Raw genomic sequence first — 16,787 nt, forward strand, 5'->3', positions numbered from 1 at the left:
ACTTCTCTTACAGATTATCCTATATTTACATGTGTATATGTTAAAAGGAAACAAACAACATACAAAATGGGAGTTACCAGTAGTTTGGCTGACATCTCCAGCCCATTAGGAGAATAACCGCCCACAATCTGCCTTGACTGAACTAAGGTCGCATAGCTCCACTCAGGACAGTCAGTGTAATTTACACTTTTAGACCGTGACACATTTCATGACCAGTCCACTAGGAGGGTATTCGCCAGGCTAACGATCGGATGTCAGTCCTAGTTAATAAAATTCTTAAGTCATTATCGAGACCGGGTGTTAAGTCCAGTTTATTATTTATAACCACAAGGTTATAGTCATTTATGGACAGGAGTAGGCAAAATGATGCGAATATGAAAGACTGATCTAAAACAAGCCACGTGCCCCAAATCATGAGGACAAATGTCACATTCGAATCTAAATAATCAAATACTAGCGAGGGGACTTCTGAAATTACACAATAATCGCCTAAAAAATCCATGTGCTGGCATCCAAAAACAGGGCCACGTGGCAAGGGTCTGACCAGATGATGCTCGGTCCCACTGTGGGAAAAGAAGACCCGAATGCTTCAGGTCGGCCTCAATTTGACTCTTCGTCAAGATTCACCCTCCTCTGGAGAGGTCGGGTCTTCACAGGAAGTTATCGTTAGCAGTTACAATCTAGTAGACTCCCTTTACGCCTGTAATCGGGATCCCTGACCAATTAGTCGACAAGATCTCTTATCAGTGAGCCGGCCACATCATTTCCAGGTTTCCAGAAAATATTATAACTAACTCTATTCTCTTACAGTATAAAAGCCAAATATCACAAAGATAAAGGTACACAATTCTTACACAGCTACTCTTGAGTTCTACGCAATTCCTTATACTCACCCCATTCTCCAGTTTACTGACTTGAGCGTTGGAGTAGCTGCCGTAGGCGCCAACTATCTCACATTCTCTTTCTTACAAATTTAACCAATTGCAGTACAACTCTATTTTTTGGTTACATCACACAGCTTAATAATCTTGATTATTTAAATATTTCAAGCATAGACACACACCAGATTTGTGAGATCACAAAACAAAGAGTAATGATTGAATTCACAACCTTTGATGAAGGCTGAGGATGAGACCATTGAGAGCCAAGCAAGGGCGAGGACAATAGCAAGTGAGAGAGCGAGAGTGACTACGACAGTAAGCAAGAGTAAGTAGTAGAGGTGAGAGCAAAGTTGGCAAGAGTTGATAGTCAACTACGTGATCGATAACAATAGAGGAGAAGAAAGGGGAAGAGAATAAAGAGAAGAACAACATATTGAGAGGAAAGGAAGAGAAGAAGGTTACATATTGAGGCTTTAAGTTATGAATTTATAGTATCATTTTGAATTGCTCGTATTTTTTCAACAAAATGGATGGCAAAAATTTAATTGTCACTAAGTTAAAAATTAAAAAAATAAAAATAATAAATCTTAGGACGCAACACATTTAAAGGTCATAAATATTAGATTACCGCTAAACCATATGCTTGATAGTTATAAATTGTGAAATCAAATTATATATAATTCAGTATAGATTAGTTAAATTAATTTTTAAATTTTTAAAATCGAAACGAATGAATTTAATTTATTTTTTTTTAAAATAAAAATTAAATAAAATAAATTTTTTTAATAAATCAAACTAAAATTTTAATTAGATTCGATTTAATCCATTATTTTAATTTAAATTAAACTCTATTTGTCCTCTATATGTCTAGGGAAGAAATATTATATATTTTATTTAATAATTGTAAAACTTATTATCTTACTATATGTATTTACAGATTGATTTAAAATGCATATAACTTTAAAATAATGATCTATCTTGAGTTTAAATAAATATAAAATATAATTGAAGTATATCATAAAGTTTATATAAAATTTTGTTTATTACTAAATATAAAATTAAATGCTCATGACATTATTATCCAATTTTCAGAGTATTTAATTTAAATAATAAATTCAAATATTTTATAAAACATTAACTCTATAATATTTAAAATATTAATTAAAAAATTATCTAAAATATGGCATGCAAAAAAAAAAAACCTTATAAAATATATAAAATAAACAATTTTTTTTTCATGTTTAGACTTGAAACAAGTTTGCTAACCCGTTGTTTAGATTAAGAAAAATAAAAAAATAAAAAAAAATTTCCTAACTTCTTTTCATTAATTCAAAATATTTCTTCACGATTTAAAAGAAATAAAGGAATTGAAGATCATTAGATACTATTTATGTTAAATTATTTATATATTTATTATGACTATGGTAATTAAGTAATTTAGAAAAATTTTATTATATATCCAAATAATAGAAAAAAAAATTATCTTCTTTTTCTATCAATCTCCTTTGCACAATTAAAGATTCAAACCAGTTCAAAAAAAAAAAAAAAAAAAAAAAAAACAAATTAAAGATTCAAACAAAGGGCAAAGCAAACAAAAAGTTATTATTAAAATAAACTGCACATAAACGGTGGAACTGGGTGCCGTTTTGAATGGGCTGAAATCTGGTAAATGTAATAACTCGGTGATCTTTATCAGAAAGACGAGGCCGTCGTATCTCCGGTTCTGGAAAACAATGGCATTCGATATACCGTACGATCAAATAAGGGAACTCCAGATCTCACTTCGCAAGGAGGCTGGTCTCGCCTCCTACATCCCGGAAGACCCTCAACTTCCCGATTTACCCTCACTCCAAGACGCAATTTCCGAGCTTGACCCTTCTCCTCCATACCTCAGATGCAAGCTATGCAAAGGCAGGCTTGTCAGAGTTAATTCCGTTATTTGCGTCTTCTGTGGTAGACAGCAGAGCAAAGATCCCCCTCCTGAGCCTATCAAGTTTAGTTCTACTTTTGCTTACCGTTGGTTTCTTCAGTCTCTCGACTTAGATGGATCCGTAAGATCGAAATTTCCAAATCGCCAGTTTTTTTTTGTGTGTGTAGAATATTGCCTTAATGTGTTTGCTTTTAATGTTTGATGTCAAAATGATTATTGGGTTTCTCTTAATGGCTGAAAAAGTAGTTTATTTTTTCTTCTTTTAGGTGTATTTTGCTGGAATGTGTGTGTGAGATGATGAGCTTAATATGTTTGTTTGATTAGTCTCTGCTTAAATTAGAAAAGATGAGAATGAAGATACCTGGGTGCTGATTCAAAGCACTACATTGGGCTAGATTTGATGCCTGAAGTTTAGCTTCCAAGTGCTACTTTGATGATGCCTTAATCAGTTAGCTTTATGCATTATAGCGGTTGGGCATTTAATGGGAAGTTTCCTTTTGTGTCTTTGAGTGATGATAGTTTCGGCTTTCCTTTGGTGGTTGACTTATTGCATTTGGGATTTTGCTGAAGTTCCATTACAAGTGTGATGTTTCTTTTTTTAAATTCTATTTTATAGAACAGGAACCGGTTTGCAGTTAAGATTTTATTTTTTTTGAAAAATATTCCCCTTATTTGATATTTATATTCAATGAGATTTTGGGATTTCCAATATGAAATATATTTGGTTAAATGTATCATACTGTTTTATAGGAGCTTGTGGCACCATCAGTCGAAACAAATGAATCTAACAGAGGACAAAGGACACCAAAAATTGAGGTTCCCTTATCTGATTTTTTAGATTTAGAAATAAGATGGCCTTCTGAACCTGAGAAATTTGCGAGCAGTGTTTCTGAAAAGACACCAGCTCAGTGGTTGAGTACTCAGAGTTTGGCAGGAGTCGATCTGGACAACTTTTTTTCTGAAGCTAAGGTAGACCCTGTTTCTGCATCTACTGAGGAACAGTTTGAACTGAAAAAACATGAGGATGCTACTGGAAGTGATGCCTTTGGAAGTCAGGGAAATCTTAGCTTGTTTGAGAATGTCAAGCCTTCTGAGGAAGTTCCTATATGGTCTAAGAAAGATGAAGGTGGTGACTCCTTTTCTGGTTGGGAGGCTGATTTTCAATCAGCTGGTTCTGGAACTCAACAACAGGAATTGAAATCATCTGATCCCTTTATGGGATATTCTGGTACCGGAGCTCAACAACAGGAATTCCAATTATTTGATCCTTTTGCAGGATCCTATTCAGTTGATCTTTCTTCCCAGATGGATTTTGTTTTTGGATCTGGAAAAGATTTAGTTGCTGATAAAACAAAAGAAACTATAATTTCTGCATCCGATGACTGGTTTGAAGGTGATCTATGGAGGAAGTCTGATACTGGGGTAGCTGTCCAGGAAGATCTGTCTGAAGTTCCTGTAAATGCAAAAGATCACAGAACAGATGGGAGCCGAGATAATTCTTCTTCCATGAATATTGATTGGATTCAAGCTGATCAGTGGCAAACCACCACCAGCAGTAACATTGCAGCTGATAATAAAACCGTCAATGAAGATGATGATTCATTTGATGCTTGGAATGATTTTACAAGCTCCACTACTGCAGAAGTTCCTTCTATTAACTCTTTGAAACAAGATGTTAGTGGCACTGTGCTTTCAGCTGAGCAGGAACCAGAAGACTTGTTCAGTGGAACTATCAAATCAAAAGATGTTGATTTCGGTGGCTTTTCACAGCAGGATTATTTTTCAGGAACTTTTCACAATCACAATGGCTCTGCAGAAGCGAATATTATGGGGTCAGGAAGTTCTGTTTCAGCTAGGTATGTATACATAGGCTGCCTTGCTTAGTCTGAACTAAGTGCTGATAAATCATGCTCTGGATTCCTAAGCATAGGTTGCTATATTTGGTTAATTAAGTTGCATAGATAACCTTGAAATGTTTGTCTGCCATCGCCTCAAAAGATCATGCTGTGGCTACTAGTATTGTCTTTGTTTTGCTTCTCATTTATTATCATGCTAACATCTACGTCAATGTTGGTGTCTATTATGGCAGCATAGAGGTCTGTCACAGCATTCTAGGTGCTAACATGGACAATATATTGAGCATAAAATGAGAGAGAGGGGTGGGGGAGGGAGCGAGTAAAGAAAAAACTTTGGCAAAAGGCCTATTTTAGTCCTTTAACTATTATCCAATAGTCAATCAAGCCCATAAAGATTTTTCGGATCCAATCAAGTCCCTCAACTTTCAATTTCGGCCTAATAACTCTAAACTTAACAATGTTAACTAATAGAGTAAAAAAAAATTAGTAAAGTAAGGTTTTAATGAATAAAATATTAATTTTATATTTTAAATAATTAAAATAAAAATCAAATAAATCATTTATAAAAAAATTGAATACTCAAAATCTTTCTTCTTCAAATGCAATCCCATAGAAAAACCTATCATCTCCTCGAGAAAATCAAATATAGATTATAGAAATAAAATCATGCAAATTTCAGCTATAACTCTTCCCTTCTTAAGACCCCTTGTACGACTTCTACACAAGGTGAGTGATGCTTCCACTCTTTCCAATTTCGTTTCGCGTTTCCAACCGTGAAGCTTTGATGAAGGAGTTGCCGAAATGAATCTCAGAGGAAATAGATTTCTGTTTTGATTGGATGTGAAAGAGTGGAAACAAAGGATGTGTATATGGGTCTATATAGTCCACATCAACGTCTTGGGTGCTTTGGCACAAATTTAGAGAAGCGAGAATCGACGGTGGTGTTGAAGTTATGTATGTCATTGATTTTTTTTTTTAAAAAAAAAAACTGGCTATAATTAATATTTGGACCAAGTGTTTGTTTTTCGTATTGTCAACCTTCTTTTTTAATTATTATTAATTTTTTGTTTGTATTATTACTGTTTGTCTGTCTTCTATTATCTTGGCATGCCCCTCTGTCTTATGAAATTATGCAATAAGAGAGTGCAAAGGCATTGTTCACTTCAGTAATAGTGGTGAAAAAGTGTGATTGTAGACCTTGCACCTTCACTTGGTCGGATGAAGAAAATTGTGTTGGAACTGGGAAGTTAATTTGGAAAACCTGATTGAAGCCTGACTTGCCTTGTGCAAAAAAATGAACTTGTAATAAATTGCAGTTTGTCTGCCATTCTGCTATATAAATTCATCATCTAATCTGAAACTAGAACTGGAAGCTATAGTTTGTTATAATATTCTTTTTTCAATTACTTATCAACTGTGGATATGTGTTGCCTTGTCATGAGTGATTTTCCATTCACCACAAGTTCATCCCTGTTCTGCGTGGCATCCTTCCTGATAGCTGCGCATACCCTGCAACTTCGTCTTTGCTTTTAAAGTCAAATAGTGATATTTATAGGCCAACGTTTTCTAATATTCATAGAATACATAGTTAGATACACAATTTGCATCTATTTCTCCAGAAACTATTTTGGATTGTTGAAGTTTCTGGGAATAAATTCTCTTTCTTGGAAATGATTTCAGTCCCTTCCTGTTTGCTGCCTCTAGCTTAAGTTGGTAAGTCTTGTTTCGAAACAAAAAGAGAATTTCTCATATATTTTCCATTGCATGTTTCAGTATGACTGGCTTAAATGGGAGAGACGGAGAAAGTAGAGAAGAAGTTGAAAGAATGGAAAAATTGTCGAAAGAAAATTCGAAGTTAAAAGGTGATGCTGCAGAGATGTTGATGTCACAGATGCATGATCTCTCCTTTATGCTCGCAACTGATCTTTCATTACCTCATAAGAAAGATCCGCAAAAGATAGATCCATTTAGTGTTCTTTCTGATAAAGACTAACCCCTTTCTTTTTTTTTTTTTTTTTTTTTTGTGAATTTGTTGTTCTATCTGAATTAGATTTTCAGTGTTACATCGTCTGTATTCTTTATTTTTACTGTTGTTGATATTGTTATTTCTCTTTCAAAGGAGCCATATGATGCTTTCTTGCCATTGATTTTCAGTTACATTATATTATTTAATAGAGGTCTGTACAGGAATTACAATAATTTCTTAAGAATATATGTTAATAATTTCGTTAAATAATAAATATTAGTGAATAAAATTAAGAAAAAGAAGAAAAAACCTTGTTAGTTTTAATAATTTTATATTAAAATGTTTTTTAATATTATATTCTAAACTATGACCCTTAATTAATTGTACACTGCTGCTATTAATTTAATGCTAATTTATCTTAATCACTCGTTAATTGCAAAATAAGTTGTTTGTTAATTATAAAAAATGTAAAATTTGAGATTTTTTACCATTTCTTTAACTTATAAATTTATTATTATTATTATTACTATTTTTTCTTTCTTGAGATTCAATTAGTTAATAAAAAAAATTATTATGTTTATTTCTTTTAATTTTTAAATAAAATAAGAAAATAATAATGAAAAATATTTTATATATATATTTCTCTATTTAAAGAATGAAATAATAATTTACATTGAAATTTAAAACTTTACATAAATAATATTTTATTTACTCCTATTTTTATCATCTTTCCAAAATAAGAAACATGCATGTTTTCTTTTTTTTTTTTTTCAAACTACCTTTTTTAAAAATAATTAAGAATTTTTTATATTTTAATTCAAATATAAAATTTTACTTATGAAAAAAATATAATTTTATATTATTAAGTTTTCAAAATATTTATTATGAATGAAATATAATAATTTAAAAAATTCAAAATTAAAATTTCAATATTATTTAAAAAAATAATAAAAAAATTTATTTTCTCATAACAAATAAAACTAAGAAGAAGATGTATATAAAGTGCATAAACCAGACAAACTTGAATCTAGTTCATATTATTTAACCTTTGAACTCCTTAGATTCAGCCAAAGTCATGTACTCCCCACAGTTGCGAGAGAGAAATTGCTCTTAGTGAAAGAATCCACTAGCTTTACTTAAACCAGTTTTTCTAAAAAACTACTCTTTAAATTGTAGAATGTACGGTTAATTACTAATTAATCTCTGCAACGATCACGTATCATCTATCCATGTATGTATATGTAATCTCACTGACAACTTGGATTCTATAAATTAGCTCAACCAATCTGGCCTCTGATCAACCGCCCAAGTAACTGTGCTACAGGCTGCCCAGCTATTTGTCTAGACCAGTGTCCAGCTGCAACATTGTCAAGTAACTTTTGTATGCACTGCATGGCCGTTTCATCATCCTAGAAATACATAGGAATCAGTTAGAAGATTGTGAGAATTGCTTGACATTTACAAAATATGATAGAATGTAGAATGTTGTTTCATGTACTATTAAGGACTTTATGAATATAAGCTTCTGCAAAAGCCAATTAAACTCTCATATCTACACCAGCATATCTCGTATGGCACCGCAGGAAGGAGAATAAAGATAAGGATGGTTGAATATTATTAGATTTTAATAGTTTCATTATCACCAAAAGTTTAGTTCCCACAACTTGAGGACACAAATCCAGGTGTGTGCATTTTTCTATTGGCAAGTGTAAGCGCATTCACTCAGCCTAAGCCCCTCCCATATAGTAGAGTAAATAAGTCTTCATAACTTACACGAAGGATGTTAATGAAGGATGGATGTTTTAACTTCATGGGAAGGCAAGATCTGAGTGCATCACATGCCCTGCAATTCAATTTCACAACCACATATTTAAACACTTACGAGTGCGCATGAAATATTTGAATACAACAGTATTCAACTAACCTTGGATGTTCTGATAACCTTTTATAACACCAAATAATGTGTTTTAGTAGCCGCTTGGAGTGATCTTCTACAAGCCTTCCATCTTCAGCAAGTTTTTCAATCATGGTTCCTAAAACATTCACTATGACAAAAAATCGGTCCGCTAGAATACAACAATACTTTAGGCCCTCTTCATGTACTAGGATTCTATGAACTATAAATGTGGCTACCTGCATAGTCGAATACATTCATAAATTGGAGTGAATTTTCAAAAGCATGCCTACATTTCAGACCTTGTTCTATCTGAAGACATGAGTTTGAATAGCTATAATTATGCTTCCACCCAATTTTTCTATGGAGAACTCAATGAAGTTTGCTGATTTTTTTTTCTCCCATTCAACTATTTCTTTGTTCTTATCACATATTTGCTCAAGTATCTTCTCTTGAAAAGTCAGTTGTGTTGTCATCAAAATAAATTATAAGATAACAACATCATAGAATACAGAATGGAAATGGTGCAAAACTATATGAGCATTCCAAGTCTATATACTCACTGTTTTCGACAATTCAGCGCCAACCTCCATACAACATAGGAAAGAAGGAAATAATTCAGAATTGAGAATGTAGTGTACAACTTCTGCATCATCGACCTGAAAAAAAGGAGAAATTTTAACTTCATTTAGGAAAACTCAATTTTATTAGAGCCAAGTAAAAAAGTTTTTTAAAAAATTGAAGTCAACCAAGTGCTATCAAGATCATACAAGGATGAATTTTAAATAAAGCAGTAAACAAGTACCTTTACTAGTGCACCAATAACACCTAAGCTGGCAAGTCTTAAATACTCATGAGACTTTTCCTTGCTTGTGTTGTTAAGAAAAGGGAGGAGATATGAAGGTATTTTAGCTGAAAAGGATGAAGGTCAGTTATAATTATCTCAGCTTACACAAAAATATCAACAAATAGAAGCACTCAAGTTCTAAATAAATGCTTGAGAAGGATCACAAGTCCTCGCCTGGAAAAATGTCAAATTCAATTGCAAGGGAAAAGCTGAGAGAGTGATAATCTATCATACCTAATAGAGAATTTGTTAAACTATTGACTTCGAAAGCATAAGAAATCTCTAATAAAGAATAATTTATCATACCTAATAGGAAATTTGTTAAACTATTGTCTCCAAAATCATAAGAAATTATGCAAATTGTACTCTTAAAGTTTTCAAGAGATTAGAAACTATTTCAAAAATTACTTTGTGTGAGCTCACATGTTAAAGTAATTCAGAGAACTCAGAAGAACAAACTTTATGAAGAAGTGAGTTGAACTTGCACAAAAACCCAGTTCTAGTTTCCTTATGCCAAAGATAATGATAGAAAAATTACCCTTAATAAAAAGCATCTTTGTATCGGGGTGTGCTGCTACCCCCTGTAAACCAAGGAGAAAAAAAGAAAGAGAACACAAAATATTCAATGTCCAAGTGAACAAGATGTTCACATACTCCAAATACAATGCAATCCCAGCCATAAAAAAACTAAGAAACATTAAATAATGATCATATGTTAATAATACCAATTGGAACCTTCAATTGAGATCTGCAATAAGCTCAATGTTAGTAAACAGTAGTTGGATCACACAAAACAAGCATCTCTACTTCATGCAGCTTTAAAATGCGTTATTGCTTTCCATTGTCTTAAAAAGAAAGGGAAAAAACCCATTAGTATCCATCTACTTAAAGTTTTCCGTGTTCTCTGAGTTGGAATCAAGTTATTAAATTAAATTTTATTGCTCAAAATCTTTTTCAACTTCTGTTTCTATAGTAACCTATTTATTCTGCAAAATGACTTCTTGTACATGGTTAGTGCTTAGTACTTATACTCACTCGATGCGTACTAGCTGAATGAATCAATCATCCACAGTAAAGCAAATGCATTAAAAAACATTAGTGCCTGTTTTCAAATTTGAAAAATGGAACAGCTCATCTATAGGAGAACAATGAATTATTCAAGTACATTTTCATGCATTTTTTTATATGATGAACAGTGAATCAAATAGATGATTTCTCATTATTAATGAAAGAGTAAAAATGCACATGATTCAAGTGACCAGTTTCTGAAATAAGGTTGTGAAAATATATAGATAGAAATATAATATTAAAAAATGTTGACTAAAAATTTATACCCTTTGTTTGGAATGATCCATTTTTCAAGAAAAGAATTTCATTGAATTTTTGCAAAATTATGTAAGGTTTTAACCTCTTTTAAAATGAAAATTTTTTAAGTTAAAAAGATTTGAATTCTTTCATCCCAAACAAGAGAAATATTAGAAAAAAAATCAATAGAATTAAATTCTTGTGAAATTCTTGATTCCAAACAGAGGGAAAGAAGGCAATGACATCATATATATTTGGATTACTGTTAGCAATCTTTGGGTTGCACAGTTAACAGTCAGAAGAGTTGCAGAACGGATAATGCGGGATATGCTCTATATTGAATTGTATAATAAGTAGACAAGCAGAGAGGCCCTGAAAAATTCTGTAAGCAATCTTTTAGCATTCAAGGTACAAAAGAAAAGATTGAGATAAAATGATGACCTGAAGTAAAGCAAGTGCATTACACACTCGGTTTGATACTCTTTCTGTGAGATGTGCAGAAGACAGTGAATGATATACTAAAATTATTTCCTGAAATAATCAACAATATGGTAGAAATTTGAATGAATGCATATAAAAAGAAATTAATAAATCAAATAATCAATGATGGCAAAAAAATGCCATACCTGTAGCAGTGTAGTGATAGTGCCAAAAGAATGCCATAACAGTGGTGCCAACTCTTCACGAATTATCCTATTCTGGAGAGTATATCTTTGGAATAATTAGAAAAGACTGAATGATTACTAAATAAGGACGAGTACAGCAATTCTGTATGCCTTCAAAAGAAGATCACATATAAATCCTAAATGTCCTTACAGCATAAAGTAACATTTCAATTAGCACCACTAGTAACAGTGAAAGCAATCAACCATTGAGAGACAATGGTGCCCAATCTCTTTAAATCTAATAGCATGATCCTCACATATCTCCCCAAGAATTAGATTAATATTGTCTTTATCTAAATGTTAAGAAGGCAATTTCAATTATTGTTAAGCTATGAGTTCATAGCCAGGAAAATTTTGTTATTCAACATCGTCAACAATGGAATGCATGAACTTTCATTACATCATCCAGAACAAGTCTAACAACAATCAATAGAAATTATGGAATATCTTCCAGTTATGTACATGTAGAATCTATCTTCAACAGTGGAGAACAGATTCCACACAAATTATTTAAGAGAGGGTGCATATGTTCTGTGTACAATGAATAATTTCTCAACCCCCATGAGCTGATATTTGTTGCTTTTCCATTGATACAACAACTGGGCAATTATGATATTAATAAGACATATTCGAAACAGAAACCTATGATACAATATCTCTCTTCTCATAATTGAGAGGTAACAACAAGCAATGCAATTCACAGTCTCAAACAAAACAGAAGCATATACATGCAAACATAAAATTGCAACATTAGATTATTCTCAAAAATTAATTAAAATTTGAAAAATCTTACATAAAATCTCTACTTTACAGATGAACGATCATAAAAATTCACCAAAAAAGGAAATACTTTGAATGCTTATAAATAAATGGAAAAACAATGCAGACTAGATATAAATTATACAAATAAAAATTTATATATAAAAAAAATTATGCATCCAAATCAAAATCATCAGGTCAGAACTGAATCAATATAATTGGCTGAAAACAAAACAATCAAAAAGGAGTAAAGTAAAGAAGGAGCAAAGTTAATAAACCTTGGATAGAAGGAGAAGAGCACGCTCTCGTGTTTCAGAATTTTGTAACGCTTGAATCAACTGAACCATCGTATCCATATCTGGGTATTGATGATCAGCGTGGGAAAATGAGATAGAAGCTCGTGATTGGGATTCCGACTTCGACATTATCGTCAGACTCAGATATACTTATCTGACATGAAAAAGAGGAAAAAATAAGAAAACAAACACAAAGGAAAGCAAAAGGGTGCAAAGCTTTATGGGTTTAGATCTGAGACAAAGAGCGTGTGATTGTAAATGGTAGCGTTTAAGTTTGTGTTTGTGGAAGCGTAGGGAGCTGTGGAGAGTGAGAGGAAGTTGCAGTGGTTATGGAAGTGGAAAGAGAAAAAACGAAGAAACCAAGTGATTATGTGAATATTTTTTGGTTTGTTTTCTGCTGTTGACAAAGGAATGCTTTTTATAAGCACAGCCGCTGCGTTTTCTATCATTTCTATTGTTAGGAAGATTTCCTATTTGATCTATGCGTTTATTAATTAATTTTTTTTATTTTAAAAAATATATTAAAATATTTTTAATATTTTAAAATATATAATAATTAATTTTATCTATTAAATATTATAAAAAAATTAAAAATACTTTCAATATAAAATGATTATATAATTAATAGATATTTTTATAAATTTAAAGAGTTAATTAATAATTTTTTTTAAATCATAAGAATTATAATTAATAAATAAATAATAAAAAATTTATTAATAAATTTATTAAGACGTCAATAATGTTTCAGTGTATTTTTAAAATTAAAATTTTTTTTAATAATATAAAATTAAATAATATTTTATTATTATTATTGTTTAAGGTAATTTATAATATGGTAGTTAAATTTTAAAAAATTTATAATTTAATTCCTATCATTTCAATGACAAATAATTTAGCTTTTTTAATAAAATAGTCATCCGATTAAAATTTATTGTTGGATAATAATAATTTAATTTTTTAAATTTTAACTTTTTATAACAGTTTAATTTTTTTAATTTTAATATTTATAATAATTTAGTCTTATTAATTTAATTTGATTTTTTATTATGGTAAATTTAATTGAATAACTATTTTGTTAATAAATAAAAAAATTAAAGGGTAAATTATTTATTATTAAAAAAATAGAAATTAAGCAGTGAGTTTTAGAGACTATGCTGTAAATTACTTTTTATTATTATTTGTGGTAATTTTTAGAGGAAAATTTATTTTTACACTATTGCAAGATCCGAAATCGGACCGCTATCGGTGTTAGGATCCAGATCGACTTAAAGTCGCCGGAACCCATAACAAGCTTAACATACAACCTGTCATACCTGATAATCCCATACATAATCACACATTTATATAAAATTTTAAACTTTAACTCAAAATTGACCATTAAAAATATGAAAAACATTTTGTAAAAATATATTTTACTTTTTTAGAAGTTTTCGACATCCGAAATTTTACTGGAAAACAGGAATTCTGATAACGGGGTCTAGCCGAATATTATAACTATAGTTTTATTATTAATGATATTGATACCCATATTTTAAAATTAAACTTTTCTTTCTTCGAAATAGAAAATAAGTTTTTTTCCATTGTCCTCATAAATCAAGGTGAATATATTTAAATATATAAATAGATGGAAACTTAAATTTAGATTTCACAAGTAGACTAACTAGACTGCTTGAAAATTATTTTACAATTACTTAATATTATTAAAATAATTTCATATAGTCTTTGAAATTATAGTTGAGAAATGAAAATACCTAATTTATTCTCTAAACTAAATGTAATTTTTTAAAAAAAAATTACTAAAGAGATAATTAAGTGGAAAAGATTTTTAATTAAAATTTTAAAATTTAAAATTCAAATAATATTATATATCTATATATATTTATTGTTTAAAAATTTATATTATATAAATAAGAATTAAATGATATTTACGTTTCCATATTTAGCAAATAAAAAAGTGAATCAATAATTTAAAGTTTTATTTATCGTTGAAATAAAATTACATTTATTATTATAAAACTTTGAAATATAAAATAAATATTATATTATTATTAAAATAAGACGACAGTAACCCATACAATGCACATATAATACTACTGACTTTTTTTTTTATGATGATCAGATTTCTTATAAATTGGGTGAGGCCGGAGTCTAAAAAAGAATATAAATTTAGAGTTTATTAGATCGTTTTCGAGCGAACCAGCTCAATATTATATGTCACAGTCCGGTGACATAAAGTAAATCGGACTGATCATGCGCACAGATCCACTCGAAAATAGCCCAGCAAGATAACATAAGAAGAGATAAGAAAGCAAGTGCAATCACCTCACAGTTCTATCAGCACGCGTGCCGAAAAAAATTAAATGGTCGTCTGATAGGAAGGATATGCCGGCACGTCCATACATACGGATCTAAATGATAAAAACATATATCACGATAATAGTAGGGGTAATAATAGAGACGGTTATGCGTCACTAAAGAATAAAAGAAAAGAGATGAATGGCATAATCTTTTCGGGCAAAAGATCACTAGACGATAGTAATCCATAAATATTTTTATTTATAAAAATTTAAAATTTATTTCTTTAAATTTAGATAGTTAAATAAATAATTTTAATTATATAAATAGATTAAAAATTAATTAAGTGAAATAATTATTTTTTAATAATAAAAATAATATATAAAATTAAATTATATGATGAATGAATAATTTTAAAAAAAATTATATATTGGAGTTAAAATTTTAAAAATGAAAAATAAATTTTTTAAATTGAAAAAAAAAGTAGAGAATGAAATGGATAAAATAAAATGAATAACTAAAATTAAATGAATTAAATATCATATGAATTAAATATCATAAATATTATGGACAGATACAGATTTATTAATTTGATAAAAAAATTATAAAATTTAATTTTATAAAATCAAATATTTTAATCGAATAATTTTGAAATAAAAACTATCTAATAAATTTTTTAAATATACAAGAATGATAATTTTTTATGCTATGTAAAATTACCTAAATACCTCTGCATAATTTAAAATTTTTCAGGGAGACCCATAACCCTTGGTCCACGCTGGCTCGGCCTCTGATCACTTCTCAATTCATTAGGCAATGATGATATCATTAGATGATATAAGAAGCTAACGCCCATAGGCTAACAGAAAATGAGAGCTGATTAATAAGTAAGTCTACAAAAAGCTGCCACCATTAATTGCCTTAAATTTTAAGGCTCTGTTTTCCAATGATTTTGAAGGTAATATTTAGTATTTTAATTTAATATTTAAAATTTAAAAAATTATTTGTTTTTAATATTTAACTGACTATTATTATAATAATTAATAACGGAATAGAGAGTGAGTGAGGGATGAGCAATTGAGGAGTGTAGATATTGTGAGATGTATTCAAGAATCTTTGAAAAGTTAAAAACCTAATTTATGATCTTCTTTACTGCTCTAATTGTTTCGTTCCTCCATCACCTCAAATTACAAATATTTATATTCTTCACCATTACAGTAAATAAGAGTGAGCTTTGAAATTTTCTATTTTTCAATTTGTGAAATTAATTAGAAGTTGCAAAGAGTTGTATATGTAAACTAGGTCTTACTGTTATCTTGATATAGAGATGTTGATATGAACACAGGAAAATTGTTATATTGCTAGATGGGGTGTCGTGGAGTTTTGAGAGAGAAGTAGAGATGGATTTAGTTTGAAATCTTTAGGTATTTTGTTTCATGTTTCTCCTTCACGAATTCTATTGCCTAAAAACACAAACTCACTTGCTCCATATTTATTTTGTGGTCTTCTCCCTATCTCTCATGCTCGATATCTTAAAGTGCAATGAATCAAAAGTTTATTTGTTGTAATTGATTATCGGAGTTTGATAAAAATACAGAATTCCATATTATGTGTAACATTCTAAAAATAAAATAAATAAATAAAGAGTAAAAATAAAAAAAGAGAAAAAAAAAGATAAATTAAATTTTAATTTAAAAATAAATAACCAAATAATTTTTTTTTTTTAAAGAAAAGGAAAAACTAGAAGAAAAGAGAAAATCCATCTTCCCCACTTTTCTCCCTTTTGCCATGAACAAGAATGAAACCCCATTTCTCCCTCTTTTCTCTTCTATACTAATTTTTTCTCAAATTTTCACCTCCAATCAATTATCCGTAGAATTTGAAAAAAAGAAAAGAAATCAAAGAGAAAATTTAAGATTGAAAGATAAAGGTATGTTAGGAGTTTTGATGAATGAATATTTCTTATTATTTTTATGTATAATATCTATGAGAAATATTGTATTAATATGATTTATTTGTTTATTTTTTCATGAAGAAGAAGTGGAAGGGAAGTGGAAACCCTAAAGGAAAATGAAAATAAAATTAGAAAATTT

The 16,787-nt window shown here is 29.9% G+C and overlaps 2 protein-coding genes across 2 annotated transcripts; one reads left to right on the forward strand and one right to left on the reverse strand.

The window, feature by feature from the left end:
• Window positions 1-2,554: 2,554 nt before the first annotated feature.
• LOC110627526 lies at window positions 2,555-6,810 on the forward strand. Its single transcript, XM_021773876.2, has 3 exons — window positions 2,555-2,932; window positions 3,562-4,667; window positions 6,441-6,810. The coding sequence occupies exons 1-3, from the start codon at window positions 2,615-2,617 to the stop codon at window positions 6,658-6,660; spliced, it is 1,644 nt and encodes a 547-aa protein (XP_021629568.2). The 5' UTR covers window positions 2,555-2,614; the 3' UTR covers window positions 6,661-6,810.
• An 839-nt stretch (window positions 6,811-7,649) lies between these two features.
• LOC110628063 (CCR4-NOT transcription complex subunit 9) lies at window positions 7,650-12,796 on the reverse strand. Its single transcript, XM_021774515.1, has 9 exons — window positions 12,382-12,796; window positions 11,306-11,377; window positions 11,121-11,210; window positions 9,913-9,955; window positions 9,333-9,439; window positions 9,091-9,186; window positions 8,558-8,766; window positions 8,407-8,476; window positions 7,650-8,042 (listed from the first exon to the last, which is right to left on the reverse strand). The coding sequence occupies exons 1-9, from the start codon at window positions 12,526-12,528 to the stop codon at window positions 7,911-7,913; spliced, it is 966 nt and encodes a 321-aa protein (XP_021630207.1). The 5' UTR covers window positions 12,529-12,796; the 3' UTR covers window positions 7,650-7,910.
• Between the last annotated feature and the right edge of the window lie 3,991 nt (window positions 12,797-16,787).

The sequence above is a fragment of the Manihot esculenta genome, chromosome 12 (genome assembly GCF_001659605.2).
Source record: "Manihot esculenta cultivar AM560-2 chromosome 12, M.esculenta_v8, whole genome shotgun sequence".
In the NCBI taxonomy this organism is placed as follows: domain Eukaryota; kingdom Viridiplantae; phylum Streptophyta; class Magnoliopsida; order Malpighiales; family Euphorbiaceae; genus Manihot; species Manihot esculenta.